This window comes from Monodelphis domestica, chromosome 2 (assembly GCF_027887165.1).
Source record: "Monodelphis domestica isolate mMonDom1 chromosome 2, mMonDom1.pri, whole genome shotgun sequence".
NCBI classification, from domain to species: Eukaryota; Metazoa; Chordata; class Mammalia; order Didelphimorphia; family Didelphidae; genus Monodelphis; species Monodelphis domestica.
In genome coordinates, this window is record NC_077228.1 from 415,173,607 (window position 1) to 415,193,703 (window position 20,097).

A 20,097-nucleotide genomic window follows, 5' to 3' on the forward strand; every position below is an offset into this window, starting at 1 on the left:
GTGTTCCATTTCACAAGCATTGGCTAGGTTTTTACCATGTATAATCCACTGTGGAAGTGTTGGATAGGATAGAGAAAAAACTCTCAACCCATCCTTGCCCTCAAGGAACTTACATTCTACTGTTAGATGTAGCATGCACATAAGTAAGTATACTACAAAGAAAATCGAGGAGCAAGAGGGGATGTTTCATCCAGAAGGTTGGGGTGACTGAATTGAGCCTGGAAGTAGGAAAAGGATTCCAACAGCAGGAGATCTGGGGGGAGTAGATTCCAGACATGATGAATGGCTTGTGAGGAGGCAAGAGATAGAATGTCAAGTCCAGGAAATGACTAGGAGTCTCATTTGATTGGGAAGGGAAATCATATGCAATGAGTCTAGAATTATAAATGGAAGGCAGACTGTGAAGGGGTTTAAATGCCAGGCCAAGCATTTGCATGTTATCCTATAGGCAACAGGAAACCACTAGAAGCTTTTGAGCAAAGGAATGGCATAGTTAGTCCTGTGCTTTAGGAAATTATTTTGGCAGCTATATGGAGAGGGATTAGAGGAAGACACTGGCAGCAGGGAGACCAATGAATTGGCTTTTGTGCTCATTGTATGAGAGAAATGAAAACTTGAACTAATGTGGTAGCCATGTGAGTTGAGAAGGGAAGAGTAGATTAAGGAGATAGTGTGGGAATACAATTAATAAGTCTTGGCAATTGATTGGATAGGAATGAGGTGAAAGAAAGAAAAGTCAAGGATTACTTCAAGGCTTTGAACTTGGATCACTGGAAAGATTGCCTTTAATGGAAATGGAGGGGTTTCGTGAAGGCATATAGGTTGTTTTGTTTTGTTTTTGAAAAAAGATAATAAATTCCATTTTGGATATATTAAGTTTGAGGTGCCAGTGAGACATCAAGGTGGTAGGTATCCAGCAGACAGTTGGTAGTATTGGAGATTAGGGATGGATATATGAATTTTAAAATTATCTGAATAAAGATAGCACTTGGATCCTTGGAAGCTGATCGTGTGTGTGTGTGTGTGTGTGTGTGTGTGTGTGTGTGTGTGTGAGAGCTCTGGGGACTACACGGGCTAAGTAGAGGCAGAAGCCTGTTGTTGAATCAGTTAAAGGAATGATCAGACAAGTAGGAAGAGAACTAAGAGAGAGCAGTATCATTTAAAAATGGACTTCCAGTACCTAAAATCAAACCTGTCCAAAACCATACTTTTCCATCTTTCTTTCAAAACCTGCCCCTGTTTCTGACTTTATTATTTTTCTCAGGGGCACTACATTCTCCTAGTCTCCTGTACTCAAAGTTTTTATGTTGTCTTTTTGATATTTCATGTTCTTTTACCTCTCCTATCCAATTAATTATTAGATCCTATTGATTCTACCTCCATAACAACATGAAAGTTGCTAAGGCTATTCCAGGGAAGCTATGTCCAAAGATTGGAACAGCTGGTTTGCAAAGACTTTTCACCAATTTGGACACAGATTAATAATTTTCTAGTCACAGTAATTCTCTAAGCTGTCTGTCTGCTCAGGTGTAGAGGGGTTGCCCTCTTCACTGGTAGAAAGAGGGTGGGATTTGACCCTGAAAAAAATAAAGATTTTTAAAGGGAAAAGGACCTATTTGTATAAAAATATTTATATCAGCCCTTTTAGTGGTGGAAAAGAATTGGAAATTGAGGTGATATCCATTTAATGGGGAATGGCTGAGTAAACTGGTATATGATGGTGATGGAAGACTATTGTGCTGTAAGAAATGATGAAAAGGATGATTTCAGAAAGGGCTGGAAAGACCTACATGAACTGATGAATAGTGAAATAAGCAGAACCAGGAGAACATTGTATGTAGTAACAGCAATATTGTATGATGATTAATTGTAAAAGACTTAGCTACTCTTAACAATAATGATGCAGGACAATTCTGAAAGACTTATGATAAAGAATGCTATCCACCTCCAGAGAAAGAACTGTGGGAGCTGGAATGCAGATCAAAGTATATGATTTTTCACTTTAGTTTATTTGGGGGTTTTGGTTTTATATGAGTATTCTCTTCCAACAATGAAAAATATGGAAATATATTTTACATGATAATACATGTAAAACCCAGATCAAATTGTTTACCATCTCTGGGAAGAAGGAGAGAAGGAAAGGAGGGAGAAAATTTAGGGTTTTTTTTAACTTCAGAAAATCAGAAAACTTATCTGGAAAATTGTTTTTACATGTAATTGGTAAAATAAAATATCTTTAAAAATACTGTAGGTTTCTCAAGTGTACAAAAGGGATACAAATTATATTTTAAGAATTAAAATGTTTATTTACATAGGTATTTATGTCTATAAAAATAAAAATGACCAGAATGGGGTCACCTACATTTACTTTGGGGACTAGAGAGAGAGGTATGAAACAGTCAAAAAGATGGAGAGAGGGGAGAGAGGTCCTCCCCTCTTTTCCCCTACAGAAAGACAGCACAGGTTGTCTTTTAGAAGGACAGAATATGTTCCTTTAGAGCCTGGGTTGAATATAGAGGTTAAAGACTAGAGCTGGCTCTCCCCCCTTTGAGAAGAAGGTATAGTTCTCTCCCCAAGCTTCACTTCCCCTCCTTGATGTTATGAGGCAGTCAGACTTGATCTAAGAGGAATAACTCTTTTATTCTAAGAGGCACACAAGACAGGGAGAGTGGAGTTGTTGGCTAAGGAAAGTGGAAAATGGGAAATCCCTATGAGCTAACAACTGACTCCCTCCCCAAATCCTGAGGGTTCAGGCTATCTGCCTGACCCTCCTTGGTCAGTTGTGAGATCTGTCCTTACTTCTGTCTAACCTAATTGTGGCTTGAAGTTCAAAGGTCAAATTTTAGGGAATGGAGAGAATTCTTCTTTGGGTGATTGGCTTTCTAACGAAGTCCCATCCACTCCTTTATCTCCAGTTGGATCCAAGGGGGTTTGGGTTCACTGAGAGGTGGTCAATGCTTAGAAAGGTCTTCTGTCTCAGAGATTTCTCTAAGACCAACCACTTCAGGAGAACTTCCAAAGAGAAATGAGGTCATCTGGCAGTTTCTCCTCATCTCTTCTATGTTCCTTCCTGGAATCCTCCATCTTCCTTGCCCTTCCCCCAATTGGGTTACTCTTTTTCCATGCTGGATCTGACTTTCTCTCTTACAGTATATATGTATGTCTATGTATATATGTATGTATATATTTGTAGAGTGACATTTGTGTGCTGGTTCCCATTTTTGAGGTATTATGGAAGGGCAGAGCAGAATATACTGACTGTCCTTGAGGGTCTGGCTGTACAAAAGAAATAGGATTATACTAATCTTTGTGATATATATGTGATTTTTAAGAGTCCCATTATTTTAAAATGATTAATAATGTCAAATGTATAGATATTGATGGGAATGGGAATGGGGACAAGGGAAATTCTAATCAATTTAGAATCAGAACAATGTTGGCAAGTTACAATGGAAAGGGAACTAACGCGTGGGAATCAAAGGACCTGGGTTCAAATCTCCGAGTTCTGACACATTGCTTAACCTCCCTGGACCTCAGAATCCTCAAATATAGAATGAAGGGTTTGAAGTAGGTGGCCTTTGAGGTCCCTTCTAACTCTACCTCTATGATTCTATGATAATAAGATTGAATAATCATAGGATGGGGGCAGCTGGGTTGCTCAGTGGATTGAGAATCAGATCTAGAGATGGGAGGTCCTAAGTTCAAATCTGGCCTCTGACACTTCCCAGCTGTGTGGCCCTGGACAAGTCATGTAACCCCCATTGCTGACCCCTTACCACTCTTCTGCCTTGGAACCAATACACAGTATTGATTCCAAGATGGAAGGTAAGGGTTTAAAAAAAAATCATAGGATGTTACTTGGCCAACAAGCATTTGTGCTAAGCAGTAGGGATACAAGGAAAGGTGAAAGAACTTTAGAAATCATTTAGTCCAATATTATAGATGAAGAAATGGAGACAAAAGGGGGTTTAAGTGATTTCCTCATAGTTACACAACTACATACTATCCAAGCTGGGGATAAAACTCTTGTGTATCTCCTGACTTCTGATCCAATGTGGTTTTCATTACTCTATAATCCCACTCTGGGAGGGATGTAAAAGCCACAAATACGAGTCTTTTATTGCTTTGCTAGTCAACAGTAGGAGGGGAAAAGGGAAATTTTAACAGCATGAAGCAAACTTAGATTCACAGAATGTCAGAGATGGAAGAGAACTTAACTATTTAATTTGCAGACCAGAAAACAGAGACCCAGAAAGCTAATCTGACTGGCTCATGGACATACACAAACCATGAAGAAACCAGTACTAGAACCTATGGCTGTTGATTCCTGTTTTGTTCATCATAGGACACAATGTTTAGTCTTGAGCCACGATATGACTGTGCTATGACTTTGCCAATAGGCAAAGAGAGCAAGTAAAATGAATCTTGAACTCAACTCCACCAACTTAGAAATTATGATTATTTCCCTCTTAGTTGAGCTGAAGTATTTTGTTGTTATTAAGCAAAGACTGGCCTTTTCCTTAATAAATCAAAGTTTGTTTTATAATGTATATGTGTTTAAGGAAGGGCTCTTTGATTCATTGAAGAAAGAAGTCTATATTTTCATGAAGTGGTAGAAGTAACTTGGGATGATTATAGCAATACATGTTGGCATTCCCAATCTCTGTTCTCACCAGCCTCCTAGAATTATATAATTGGAACTAGAATGTGGTCATGGCAGATAGTGTTCCCTCCCTTTTTCAATCCATCTGGCTTATCTACCATGTTAGCCATATCTTCAAATCCCTTTATTCTTTTTTCCTGATTTAAATTAAAAAAATTTTTTTTAATCCTAGCTGCAGCTTTGTAGAAACAAATGAGAAAATCAGGAATTTTGAAAAGGTATGTAAGTATATCACTGCCTCAGGAAGTGCCAGGGGAGAGAGTAGGAAGGGAGAAAACCTGAATTCTAAAATATCAGAAAATAATTGTCAAAAAAATGTTTCTATATGTAAATGGAATTTTTTTTAAAATTGGGGAGGGAAAAAGAAAAAAAAAAGTCTAGTTTTAATGTCAGAAGACTTGGGTTGGCCTCTGCTACTAACTATTTTCAGAAACAGACAAAGCATTCTCTTCCCTGTGCCTCAGTTTCCTCATCTGTAAAAAGAGGTTGAAATAGATGATCTCTTAGGTCCCTCTTTGCTCTAAAAACGTAGGTCCTTAAATGTTCAATTAAAAATTAAGTAAGAGAATATAGATAAACACACCAGCCTACTGCTAGTGAATACATTTCTCAAGTTACAAAGACTTCCCGCACCGACTCCCTCCCTCCTAGCTTATGTTTATTCTTTTCCTCCCCAAAGCCTTTGCAGTGATGCCAGGTTTGAACGTTACTGAAACCATCACTCCTGGCAACGAGGTAACCTGAGAATTAGAGATGCTCATCACCCTGGATTCCCCATTTCCCAGAGAACAACTGTGATCTCTTGATTAAAGGAGAGGTCAGGCTATTTGGGTCCTCAGTTTACTTCTGGTTTTGTGTCTAAGATTCGCACATTTGGGAAAGTCTTTTAATCTCCCCCTGTCCCAGTTTATCCCCTTGTGAGCACGGGGAATAATGTGTACCTCGTAGGAACATTGGTGTTTAATTAATTAATGTTTGTCAAATGCTTCAGGATCCTTAGCTGAAAAGGAGTATTGTAGGAGCTGGAAGTATTATCTCATAGAGAGCAGTATCTTGCCAGCACTGAACAGAGCCAGTGTCTGTGTGTAATCAAATTAACCACACTGCTGAAGGCTTATGCCATAATTAGTGAAAACACATACAGACAAGTGGAGTGATCACTCCATTATTTTTAGTAGGAATTATTGTCTGAAGAGCTCCCATGTTTTCTCAAATTGTGTGTCTGTGTGCCTATTTACAGAATTATGATTCTTGTGCTTACTGTAATATTACCTTGTCTATAATTTTTCATGTAATTCAAACCATTTTGGGGTTCCCCACTGTAAATGCTGAAAGGTTTGGTTCTTTGAAAATTTGTGCATGGACAGTGTGAAAGTTGCCTTTTTAAAAAAACTGAAATAAAGTGGAGGAATTCCATGGAGACTGGAACAACCTCCAGGAAGTGATGCAGAGCAAGAGGAGCAGAACTAGGAAAACATTGTAAACAGAGACGGATACATTGTGGTACAATCAAAGGTGATGGACTTCTCCATTAGTGGCAATGCAATGTCCCTGAACAATCTGCAGGGATCTAAAAAATACTATCCACAAGCAGAAGATAAACTGTGGGAGTAAAAACACCGAGGAAAAGCAACTGCTTGACTACAGGAGTGGAGGGGATATGACTGAGGAGAGACTCTAAATGAACACTCTAATGCAAATACCAACAACACGGAAATGGGTTCGAAACAAGAACACGTGATAACCAGTGGAATCGTGCGTCGGCTATGGGAGAGGTGGTGGGAGGGGGGTGGGGGGAGGAAAAGAAAATGATCTTTGTTTCCAATGAATAATGTTTGGAAATGACCAAATAAAATAATGTTTAAAAAATCTTATTAATTAATAAAAACCAAACCAAAACAAACAAACAAACAAAAAAACTGAGAGGAGGCAGCTAGATGGTTCAGTGGATTGAGAGCCATGAAAGGTCCTGAGTTCAAATGTAATCTCAGACATTTCTGTGTGACCCTGGGCAAGTCACTTAATCCCCATTGCCTAGCCCTAACTGTTCTTCTGCCTTGGAACCAATACATAGTATTGATTCTAAGATGGAAGGTAAAGGTTTAAAAAAAATAAAGTAACTGAGAAGCAACAAGATGTATATATTAGTAATAGCAGTGGAGTTAGGGAATTTAGGTAATAGTGCAGTGAGATGTAGAAGTTGATAGAATGCTGAACTTGAAGATTCAAATCCTGATTCAGACCCAGTTGTAGGACCTTGGGCAAATTCCTTTACCTTCTGCCTCAGTTTCCTCATTTATAAAATAGGGATAATAATAATAATACCTACCTCATAGGTTTGTTGTGAGGAACAAATGAAATAATATATGTAAAGTGCCTTATAAACTTTAAAGCATCATATAATGTTCGTTATAATAGTAATATAATAAAATATAATAGTTATAATAGTTATAATAATTATAATATTATATTATAATATAACATATAATATAATATAATATAATAGTATAATAATTATTATTATTATTCATTTGTACAACCCAATGGAATCATTTGGTGACTCTGGGAGGGGAGAGGAAAGAGGGGACGGAAAGAAAATGAACATGTAAGCATGGAAAAATATTTTAAAAATAAAAAAAACTTAAGTGAAAAGACAAGAAAAGAAAAGAATAATAATTATTAGATTTGAGTCATAGTTTTCTATGTAACTGTGGGCCATTTCACTTTTCTAAGCTTTGTCATAAGGGTAAAAATACCTACTTCATTACCTCATAAGGTTGGTGTGGGGGTTCAGATAATGGGAAACAGTTCATAGGACCATAGATTTAGAGCTAGAAGGGTGAGAAGCCATAGAATTCACTCCCCCCATCGTCTAGAAGAGGAAACTGATGCCCAAATAAGTGCGACTAAAACTAGAAAATGCTTAATATGAAGGTTGCCAGTCTTGAAGACTCTCTGAAATGAAAAGGGACCCTGTCTGGGTCTGGATGGATTTTCTGCCCCCTATGCCTTCCCTGGATCTAGAATGTTATCTGTGGACTATGTGAAGGAATAAGGGCTCAGGAGAATAAGGGAGGACAAAGGTATATCCCTAGTGCCTGGCACATGACAGGCACTTAATAATACTTGTTGAATTAAATCACTCAATTAAAAAGCAAGCATTCATTAACCATGCCAGGCACTCTCTCAACTCCACGGATATTAAGGGAAAAAATGAAACATTTGCTACTCTCCAGGAGCTTACATTATAGACATATATATTGGGGGGGAGATGTTGAATTCTGCTTTTTATTTTTTAGAGAAGTAATAAATTCTAGGAGAGCAAAATTCAGAACAAAAGTTCTCATAAGTACTTAGTTTCTGAAACAGTCCTGTAGAACCAGGAAAGGACGTCTTTAACATTATAAAATCCCCTAAATTCTTTATTTTAACCCTCAGAGTGCTTCTTTTTGAGTTGTATATTAATACCTGAGTGCTAAATAATGAAGCCTTTTTTTTTTGAGCTTAGTTTTTAAGGAGCAGAGAAAATGAGAAAAGACTGCCTTTGCACCCCCCTCCTCCTCCCTCCCTCCCTCCTCCTCTCCTTTCTCTCCCTCTCCCTCCTTCTCCTTGTCTCCCTCCACCCCCTTTCCCTTTCTCCCCTCCTCCCTTTCCCTTTTTCTCCCTCCCCCTTCCTCTCACCCTTTCCCTCCCACACCCCTCTCCCCTCCTCTCTCTCTCCCTTCCTCTCTCTCTCTATCTCCTCTTTTCCCCCTGGAGGAAGGAACTCAGAAAGTCAGGTTCGAGGAGGAGAGCTGGTAGCAGCTAGATACCAGTAGGGGTCACCAGCACCCCAGTCCTGGGAGTGAGTTCCCAGAAAAAAAGTGGCCTCAAAGGAGTGGCAGAAAACCCAGGGAGTAGAGGATGTACCAGAGTGCCCTTGGTTGTCCCTCATCCAGGGAACTGAAAGAAGGGGTGACACGAGAGGTGAAGGAGTGAGTTTGTGGGGCTCAGACTCTGCCCCCAGAGGAGCCTGCCCAGGAGTGGCAGAGTGCTGCTGGGGGATTTGCTCACCTTGAGAGTTTTGTTGTGTCTCTGCAGTTCCCGGCACAGACTTTCCAGCTTGCTCCGGGCCAGAATGGCTTTACTGTGCTCACTCTGCAACTGGTCCTTCTCCTTGATGATCTGGGCCTGTCTCTTCTGCAGGTGCTTCAGCTGCTTCTGCTCAGCCCGGTGTTCTTCTAGCTGCATATGGGGAAGGGAGGGAGGAAAGAGCATGAATTCTCTTCTAGGGGAGATAAACAGTGCAGAAAATGAAAGATTTTTTTTAAATCCTGAGGAATCGGTCTCTTGGAAATGTTTATGGGCTCAATGCCACCTCTGCCTGTGTCCAATCTCCTCATCTTTTCAGTAGCCTCAGAAATAATTATGGCAACCTACAGGCTTATAAATCTTCTTAATTTCTCATCCCTTCCTGCTTTGAGGTTGCTACTCGATGGCTTTATCTTCACTGGTCTTTTGTGTCATGACCCCAGTCTTAATATCGGGGAATTTTCTTAGAATTTAAAAATGATGCCAGATCTCGGGGATTAGATGGTGACATAACTGTTAGGAGGTCACCTCCCAGGAGCAGACTATTTTTTTTGAAAGGCAGCATAATATAATGGCCAGTCAGGAATGTGTGGGTTCAAATACCATCTGAGAAATCTACTGACTATGTGACTTTGGACCAATTTAAGTCCTTGTGAGGCTTGGTTTTCTTAGTTTCATGTGTAAAATAAGCGGAGTAGTACTTTCCTCAATTTCCATCTGTAAAATGAGTATAATAGTAGGGAAAAGAATGAATTCTCTTGCAGGGGAGATAAGCAGTACAGAAAATGATAGATTTTATTAACCCTTACCAAGATAGAAGAGCAGTAATGACTAGATGATGAGGATTAAGTGACTTGCCCAGGGTCTAGGAAGTGGCTGAGGCCAGCTTTGAACCAATGACCTCCCATATCTAGGTCTAGCTCTCAATCCACTAAACTAATTAACTACTCCCAAGATGATAGATTAAAAAAAAATCTCTTTCAAGGTGGTTGATCCTTATTTGGCCAAATGAAATAATGTATATAAAGTGCTTGGTGGACCTTATAGTGATGCCTAAATATAAGCTATTACTTTCATTTTTTATTTTAAAAATTAATATTGAACTTTAGTACAGCCAATAAAAGTTGATGAATAACTCTTTAAACAACATAAAAGTAATTAATTTCAATGTATAACATCACAACAATTTTTCAGTGCCCCCCCCCCCCAGTCCTTATCAGGATTATGTCATTCATTTCAATTCACTTTGCTTCTCATTATGTTTGTGGTTTCTTCACTCCATTCTTCTGTTCTGGGGGTTTTCTTGGCTTTGTTTTTATTATTATTATTATTTTTTCTTTGTTCCTCAAAATGATGCTTGTGCAACTATGGGAAAAAAAGGAGGAAAGGGAAAAAACCCCAAACATATAGCAGCTGAAGCTTCTTTCTTGTGCTTTCTTTTTTTCTTGGAGGGAGGCTGAAGGAAGAGATGGTACAGCACACCTGTAATCAATGTATATTAAATCACCTGAACATTGTCAGGTTTTCTCCAGAGCTATAGAGATAGCCATTGGGTGGCAGTGTGGTTTTTATTTTGGTGTGCTTTGACTCAGATCTATCTCTCCAGAGGCAGGGAGAATGGGGACCAAATCTCTTCTAGAAATCAAAGAATCTAGCTGTGTTCAGCTGCCTGGATTAGCATAACTGCTAGAAGAGAACAGTCAAGCCAATGGTTTTAATTTGATTTGTTTTTGTGGGGCCATTTCTATCCCTCGACCTGAACTGAAGTCTCCTCACAATAAACTGTAGTACCCTGAAGGGGATCTTCCATCACTGGACACCATAGTGGAAAACTAGCTAATGGAAGCACAACTTATTTTTTCCACCTGGGGCAAAAAAATTAAGGAGGAACAAGTGTAACAGCATGATCAGGGAGCAACTCTTCCCATCACCTCTCCACTCTGGAGCTCAGGACCACACTTTCTCCTCATATCTTGGATTACCTTTTCCTCCAGGGGCCAGTACAATGTAGTAACTGGGAGAGAAGCATCTTTGCTGACTTCTGCTGGTCCCTCATTCTGGTCCCATCTTCCCTCACTTTCCCCCCCAACTCTGTGAGGGATGCAAGACAGTTTAGTCTTATCTAGGATGTTAACCAGTACTCTTAGCCTCCATCTCTATTCCCTCAGTCAATACCCTATGACCCTTATCCCTTAACCTCTTCTGGATACTGCCTCCTCTCAAGGGAAGAAGGCTGGGCAAAGGACTATGAGATGCACAGATGGTACTAATGAGGGAAAGAATGGTGCTTTCTTCACCTTTGTACCCAAGACAAAGGCCTGACTGGCCCACCTTAGTTTGACTCTGTTGGCTACCCCTCCACTCCATGAATGGCTTTTATGGACAGTCAAAGCCTGGACTGCTCCCTTTGGCTTATAGACACTTTGTGCTCTGGCAAATGGTATAGTGTTCATCCTATGAGAAACATTGGCTTTTGTTTTACCGAACTGAATATGTCACAATAATGCTTTTGAGGTTCCAACCATTAAAATAACAATACAAAAAAAAAAAACAGTCACTGTCATCCTTACAGAAAAAGCTAGGGAGACACATATTGTCATATTCAGCACTCATACTTTTGAACAATCTCTACTCTAGTTAAATCAGGGGGAGTTAGCCTAGGGAAAATTTGACATATATAGATGATGAATTGCTACTGAAATTGATATCTTAATAGAGGGACAATTAGAAAATGAGTGACATTTTGTTATATGGTTTCTTGTGCAGAATTTTTGCTCATGGGGGTAGATGAGGCCCTTTCATTTTATAATCCAGTTATTAGACAGATATAATTTGATTACACTTGAGCTAAAATTTCTTGTGCTTATTCTTAGTTTTCAGTGATTTTTTAAATCCCCAAAAGGTATTTTTTTAATCTTCATAGAAATTATTTGGATGGTGGCAGCTGGGCGGCTCAGTGGATTGAGATCTAGGTCTAGAGACCGTATAGGTTCAAATCTGGTCTCAGATACTTTTTAGCTGTGTGACCCTGGGCAAGTCACTTAACCCCCATTGCCTAGCCCTTAGCATTCTTCTTCCTTGGAACCAATATACCGTATTGATTCTAAGACAGAAGGTAAGGGTTTTTTTAAAAAAAGAAATTATTTGAATATTTTTTTAGAGGACTAAAAACTTAGGTACTCTGTGGATCACTTCAGTGACAATATGGAAGGTTTTTATGGTACATGAGTTGAAAGAGAGAGTCCCAAGCTTATTCTTTGGCCATATAAAATATTCTCATAGAGTTATAGTTCTATATTGAAATTCATTTTTAAGATTATGTTAATTGGCCTGAGAATAAAAGCTCTTTTCTCTGTTACTGTATACATTGCTCTTTCAGTTCAGAGGTACTTTTAAAAAAATAATTATCTTGTTTTTATTGTTATCTTTTGTTTTTACATCACCCTTATTTTCGAGTACACTCCTTTCCCCATATCTAGAAAATTGTCTCTTGCAATGAAGAATTTAAATGAAAGGGGGAATAAAGCAACTAACATGTCAACTGTGTCTGAGAGTACCATATATGAAGTATTCTATATCCATAGTTCCTCACTTCTGTAATAAAAGGAGGCAGGTAAAAACTACTTTGTTTTTAATATTCTAAACCTGGGCTTTGCGTCCTTAATGAGGACAAATACTTTTGATGAAATCAGTTATATATTTTAGGATATGTATGACCTTTTAGAAATGTTTTTAATGTCTCTGAATCTAGCACTATACAGTAGAGGGCATCCCAAAAGTCTTAGTTTGGTTTACTGCCTAAACTGTCAGAATCATTTTTTTTCCTCTTATGCTTTCAGTATATTTAATAGTCCTAAGAGAAAAAATCTATTTAAAAGAGGAGACAATCTTGTTAAAATGCAATAAACTGCACTGACTTTTGAGACAATCGGTGTCTACAGAATCAAGATAGATACATTCATTTTTCATCTGTAAAGCCTTTCCCTCTTTTTCCTTTAAAAGAGAAACTAAATGTTTTAAATTAGAATCATATAATGATAGAAGGTTAATACGGGAAAGTATATTGAGAACTCCCATATCTTATTATATTGGTGAGGATGCAATGGCTTTAGGGACTGAGCTAAAGAGATGTAATAAAACAGAGTAGGAGGGGAGCTGTCATTACCGGACAAGTGATTACAGATGCTCCAGTCCCAGCCCTAGTTCCACTCAGGTACTATGTTTGGAGTCCTGCTTGCCTTAGAATCAACTCTGAGATGTCATTTGCACCTATAAAATTGGATAAAATGATAGAAGGGCAAAATGACAAATGTTGGAGGGGACACTAATATGCTTTTGGTGGAACTGTGAACTGATCTATCCATTTTGGAGAACAATCTGGAATTAACCCCAAAGAATTATAATGCTGTGTATACTTTTTGACCCAGCATACCACTACTAGGTTTTTTCCTTCAGTTGACCACGGAAAAGAATCTATATGTTCTAAAATATTGATAGCAGTTTTCTTTGAGGTGGCAAAGAACTAGAAATTGAAGGGATACTCATTACTTAGGGAATAGTTAACTAAATTGTAGCATATGATTATGATGGAATACCATAAGAAATGATTAGCAGATTACTTTTTAAGAAAGATGGAAAGAGCAATATGATATTATAAAGAGTGAAATAAGTGAAACCAAGAGAATATTATATCTAGCAACAAAAATAATATTTGAGGAATGACTTGTATCTGTCCATTTCCAGAGAAAGAACTGATAAATAGAAATAAATAAGACATTGTTTTATATGTACACATATCTTTTTTGGTCAAATGATGTCTTCTCTGTGGCAGTTAGATGGCTTTGGATAGAAAGTCAGACCTGGAGATGGGAAATCCTGGGTTCAAGTATGACCTCAGATCCTTCTAGCTGTGTGCTCCTGGGCAAGTCACTTAACTCCCACTCCTTAGCCCCTACTGCTCTTCTGCCTTGGAACCAATACCCAGCATTGATGGAAGATAAGAGTTTTTAAAAATAAGAATCTATTTACCCTTATGGAAGCACAGTCTACTCTACCATTCTTCATAGAATCACATGAGAAAAACAACAGTGTCAGTCCTTTATAACCATCAAATGTGTGATCTCCCTGCTAACTTGGCCTCAGGCAACTGAACTGGAATCTTTTGATCTTTTAGTTCCATGAAACATGGTAGTTTTTTTTAAAGTTTTCTTTTTTTTAATGAACTTATCAAGCATCAATAAACATGAGCAATTTGTATCCAAAGAATAGAAAAAAGGGCAAAACCATGAACTTCCATCATATGTAATTTGTTTAATAAGCATATATTAAATTTACTGTGATAGTAATGAAACTACCTTGATTTTTTGAGTCTCCTTTCAAATTCTCCTGTTCTTTTCTGTGTATTTTAAAATATCTCTTTGATGTTCTTTTAGAAAATTGCATCATTATCTCTATTCATTAACTCTCTTACCTCACAATATCTTCTTCCCTGCATAGCAACTTTCCCTTGTAAGGATAAGCATAGTCAAGCAAAACACAAATGTACTCACTGACTTTATTTGATAATGTAAATTTCATTTTGCACTTCAAATCTATCACCTTTTTGACAAGAGGTAGGAAATATGCTTCATGAGTCTTTTGAATTCACATTGATTAATGTTCTTAGGTCTTTCAAAGATCTTTCTTTGTTTTACTACAATCACTGTAAAAATTGTTTCCTTGGTTCTGCCAGTCGTCTAAGGTTTCTCAGAATAATTTTTTACAGTATAACAATATTCCATTATATTCCTATAATGTAATTTATTCAACCACTCCCCTGTTGATGAACATTAACTTTGTTTCTTATTCTTTGCTATCATAGAGAGTGTTGCTCTAAATAGATATAGGTTCTTTCCTTCTGTCTTTGATCTCCTTTGGGCATATGCCTATTTAATGGTGGTATTGCTGAGATAAAGAATATACACATTTTAATTATTCTTTGAGCATAGTTACAAATTGCTTGGATTTGTTGGATCAATTCATTGTTCTCCCCAAACTGTATTAGTGTGCCTATCTTCCTACAGCCTCTCTGACAATTGTCTTTTTCTCTTTTTGTCATCTTTGCCCATCTGATGATTGTGAGGCAGAATCTCAGAATTACCAGATGGTATTTTAACCTCATTCAAATTCAAGAAATTTGAAATTGTCTCCTGAATAATTTCTTAATTCATCTGTGTACTGTATGTTATTTATCTCTAATTATGAATGAACAAAACCAGAAATGTGAGAGGATTCAAACTGTGCAAAGGGGAACATAGTCCTAGATTTTTTAATTCATAACTCCGAATTGGGGGATTTGTCTATGCTAGATTCTGATTTCATGGGAATGAATACTCTCTCGAACAAGGTAGATCACAATTTCTTTATAACCTCTCATTCTGGTTCTTTCTTGTCTATGATTTCCATCAAGCATCCATAGAAGTTCAAAACAACACATATGCTTCTTTAGAATCTCAAGAATACCAGTGTCCTATTTGTGCTGTCTCTCATTTGTGCTACATGACAAGCCCATTTCCTTTCCTGGCCATAAATTTCTTCAATAATGCCTTTTACTTGGCCTCCCTATTTTCCATTAATAGTAACATGTTACAACCTGTTTATATACCCTATACATCTTTTAATTACTCTTCAATTCATGTGTAATTTAAATTCTTCTTAGTGTATAGTGTTTTATGACTCACAGATATGTAGTATCATTGAGAAAATATTATCGTTAAAAGCATAAACCTTTGCTGCAACAGGCAATTTTGGACTGAAAGCATCATACGATTTATCAAATGCAGTCCATCTTCATTTTTTTCCTCCTATTTTCTAGCCAAGCTCATCATCCATCTACAGTATTTGTCTCAGATACACATATTAGCTGACTGATTCGCTTGAATGACTAGACAGCTGCTTGTCATAATGGAGGAAAAGTGTATTTTTTAAAACTACATTGTTTTTCCTGTGTGTCTGGTGAGATCAATCTCTTTGATAATGTAGCATATTTCTCTGATAAAGCTCTGTAGTGGTACAGAACTTGATTAAATTGGTATGACATCATCTAGGAATAGGAATAATCAGGGTACCTCATTATAAATAGGAAATCATTGGTTATTTGGCTTTTATACAAAGCATCTGCTCTGACACCGGTGGATACCTTTTAATACCCCATTTGCCAAAATTCAGCATATTGTTGAACTAAGTTATCTGTCTTATGTCTGTCATGAAATCATATATGATCCTGGTCAAACAACTTGTATGAGAGGGCTACATTTTGCTCTCTTGAGTCAAATGCTTTCCAGAAATCAATAAACACTAAACATGAGAAAATATTATATTCTTTACATCTCTCAGTTACGTGACTATAAATATGGAATCTGCTATAGAAAATTGCTTCTTCTTTTTTTTACATTTCCAAGAAGAATTTCTTCAATACATAGACCATTCTCATGAAGAATCTTATGGATATCTGAAAATAGGCATGTAAGTCAGTGGTTGTTGCTTTGCGCTCAGTTGATTTTTTGGGGGAAATACTATTTATGACCTTTTCATCATTTTGTCCTTTTGGAATTTTCTCCTCTTGAGAAATCTTGAAAATTTACCACCAGGGTCTTTAAAATTGTGTTACTTCCAGCATAGATTTCTTCAATAAGTTCACAGTGCAAGGTTAGATCCAACCACTCTTCTTGATTCTAGGTTCCTAAGTCCTAAATCTATGTCCTATTGTAAAATGGGAACAGATAGACTCCAACTATGGTGGTCCTGCTTTTGCTTCTGATGAAATATATCATTTTGTTGTGCTGGCAAATCTGTTCCATTTTATATCTCTGTTGTATTCCCGCTGATTTCATTTACAAATGCCCTTTGGGTAATTTGGCAGTATTGGAACAAATGACAATCTCTCTGCAGGCTCATTTTCTCTTTGGCCACTTTTTTTCCTGTCTTGTGAAATGGTTTTTGAAATGTTCATAATCTTCCATCTTTCTTGGGAGTTTTTTTGCATGCCAGTGTGTACTCTAAATTTGTATTTCTCTTGGCTGCCATGTTTCTTTGCTTGGTTAAAGACAAAAAGATTAAGTATTTGCTGGCTAACATGGCTTAAGGGATCTTTAGACTTCCTTATTGTGGTGTCTGTTTTACACTTGTTCAACTGCTCTTAGAAGCTACAAGAAAAGTGACCCTGAGCAAGTCATTTAACTCCTCAGTCATTGGGTCACTCTCTAAGACCATAATTTGCAGAGTAGATGCAAATCTGCATCTGTATAGGGAATTTCTTTACTAGAAGTTCCTTATTTTTCTCCCCAACTCCTCCCAATAATTTATTCATTCATCAAAAAGGCAGTTGGACTAGATCAAGAGTTTTTAACCTTTTTTTGAGTCATGGATGCCTTTGGCAGTCTGGTGAAGCCTCTGGACTCCTCAGAATAATTTCTTTTTAACCTTCACCTTCTGTCTAGAATCAATACTGTGTATTGGTTCTAAGGTAGAAGAGGAGTAAGGACTAAGTAATGGGGGTTAAGTGACTTACCCAGGGTCACACAGCTAGGAAGTGTCTGAGGCCAACAGAATAATGTTTTTAAATGCATAATTACATCGAGCAAAAAAGTCAAGGAGGCAGCCAGAGCCAGAAGCAATAGCTGCAGCCAGCTATTACCAGTGGCAGTGGCTGGTGGCTAAAGGCAGTTTCTGTATTGTGCACACATATAGACCTTGCTCTCATGTCTTTGCCTCTCCAACCTAAATGAGGTAGGAAGAGTTAAACAAACAAAAAAACCACAGGCAGAAATGAAACTGAAAATGATGTGTCTAACCACAATAGAACAAGAGCTGTTTGGGGATCAACACTGTGATCTGAGTCATAAACTTGAGAAAATAGATGCGCCCTTTGGCTCCGGGTGGCTGACTTCAGCTGACCAACTGAAGTGCTGGATGTTATATAAAATATATGAGAGTTGGAATGGACTTTAAAAATTGTGGAGGAAATAGACAAAGCCCGTGTGCTTTTGGTTTGGGGAAAACATCATTCCAGAAAAAAGTAATCTTGGTGTGTAAATAGTGTAAACCTTAAAATTTCTTAGACTTATGAATGTTGGAAATTTCTCCATTGGGAAATTTCATACTGGAAAAAATTTCCTACTGATAGTAAGAAACTCTATTGGAATGTGAAACTCTTTGGCATGGGAGGGTCCTTCTCCTCCCTACCTAAGACTACTTTAGGACAGAAACCTTTTGCTAAACAATGGAAAGGGCTTTGACCTATGCTTAAGCATAGAACAAGAAGTTCTTTGAGTCATGATTGATTTTAGAATTGATACAATAGAGATACTTGGAATGTCAGAACCAGGTCTTGGAAAATACAATCTCCACCCTACTCAGAGTAAAAGGATTTAGGAAGGGCTGCAGCAAAGGATCAAGATTTAATTATTTGAGAATATGACCTTCAACAGACATGTGCAAAGCCACAGACCTCTGGGCAGTCCTGGGTTAAGCTAGAGCCACCATTGGCACAGGGAAGACATGGACAGTGATTGGTAGATGTGAGAACTGAGGGGAGGGGACTTAGATGGTTTCCTTAAAGATAGCGAGGTCTGAGGACTGGGGGACTTGGAGAGGTTTTGCTCTGAGAGGTTGTGCTATGAGAAGTTTTGCTCTGAAGGAGGCTGGAGGTGGAGGCCCCTGAGACTGTTTCTCCATTTTGGTCATGTGAGTGATAGGGACTGATCTCTTTTCTTTGCCTCAGCTATCTAAGGGCTTGGGCCTTTGTCCCAGCCTAAACAGAGGGGGTATTTAAGCTATTTTGAAGAAGTCTTCTGCTAACTTGGAGACCTCTTACCCCACCTGGAGATGGTGATGAGGCTGACTATAGCTCCTGCCCCATCATGACATTCTGATAAAATTGGTTACGGGGAAACGTTCCCCCCGCAAATAGCCAGATCTTTTGCAAGACCAGAGACAACAAAGTTTAGAATCACTCAAATCAAAGTTAAGAATACAATCCCAAGATGAAGACATTCTTCACATTCCAAATCACCTGATATTCCTCTCCCTATTTTTAGCCCCCCAAATAAGGGAAGTGGTTGAGCTGTCTCACCTGCTGGGTTCATTTCGCCTCCTGAAAATTCTGTGTGTGTGTGTGGTGTGTGATGTCACGTCACATTGTGGCATATTCCATCACTACACGTAAACACGTTGTTTAACATAAATAGGTATATGTGGGTATACATGTTGGATGGATGGGTATATATACATTCATACATTCACACACGTACATCTTTTTGCCCATCAGCTGATGCTATTATGGCTTTTTATTGATTTATTTTCCTCTAGCCAAATGGACCACAGAGAGAGGAATTGCTCTCCAGGAGGATCTTAGCACCTCTGGGTTGAGGAGTTCTTCCAACAAGATTGTCCTGAGACCCAGAGAAGTGGCATGATTTGCCAGTGGTCACATAGATGGCAAGTGGAAGAGCTAAAACTTGAATCCAGGTCTTCTGACTCTAAACCAAGAGTGTTCTTTCTACCTGTGCATACAAGGTCTTTCTGTTGCCCTGGTTCTCCTTTTTCCAACAATGACAACTAAATAGAGAGGAAATGCAGAGTAATAGAAGACCCGCCTTAGAGTAGAGAAGACCTGGGTTCAAGTCTTGACTCCGACAATTAGGAGGTGTGGCCCTGGGGCCAGTCCCTGAATCCTTCAGTGTCCTAGGCCACCTTAAATTATAGATTAGTTGACAGTCCTCATGGAGAGAGTTTCCAGACCCAGAGACCCCCATTACAGATGAAATCACAGGTCCATGTAAAAACAAACAAAAGCAATAATAAGTTATTAAATGAAATAATTATTAAGCAAATCTGAAACCATTAAATTAATTATTATTACATCAAGTAATCTTTGTTCTACAAAGAGGTTAGCAAAGGACATACTGACCAATTCAGCATACTTCTTGAATAAAACTTCAAGTTTTTCCTCAGCTGTTGGCAATCTGTTCAGGTTTTGCATTAGCAGGGTAGCTTCTTTGCCTTAGAAAGGGCAGAAAGGTATGTCTTAGAAAGCAATCTGGAGCAAAATGACAGTGAGTATAAGGATCTACCTCCAGGGAGAGGTCTTAATGAATTTTTTACTCAATGAAAGAACATGGACTAGTGAACAAGAGGCTGTGGTAACTCTCAGGAAGGATGAACTTTTTATATAATTTTTTTAAAATTCAAAGCCTTAGAAGTAGTAGATGTTCATTAAATATTTAATTGACTTATTTAAAGAATGGAATGGAATCAGGCTCACTGTAACTTGTTCATTTCCAATTTAAAGTTTCATCCTAATCTCCAGTCACTTTTGGGATTAT

At 38.1% G+C, this 20,097-nt stretch overlaps 1 protein-coding gene across 3 annotated transcripts in view; it reads right to left on the reverse strand.

The window, feature by feature from the left end:
- The window catches only part of TXLNB (taxilin beta), a 71,282-nt gene that overhangs the window by 20,519 nt on the left and 30,666 nt on the right, over positions 1 to 20,097 (reverse strand). For all 3 annotated transcript variants that reach the window (XM_056818880.1, XM_056818879.1, XM_056818881.1), the window contains exons 3-4: positions 19,683 to 19,774; positions 8,717 to 8,887 (exon numbers count right to left, since the gene is read on the reverse strand). In XM_056818880.1, the coding sequence (XP_056674858.1) occupies positions 8,717 to 8,887; positions 19,683 to 19,774 (263 nt within the window). The remainder of the gene's footprint in view (positions 1 to 8,716; positions 8,888 to 19,682; positions 19,775 to 20,097) is intronic.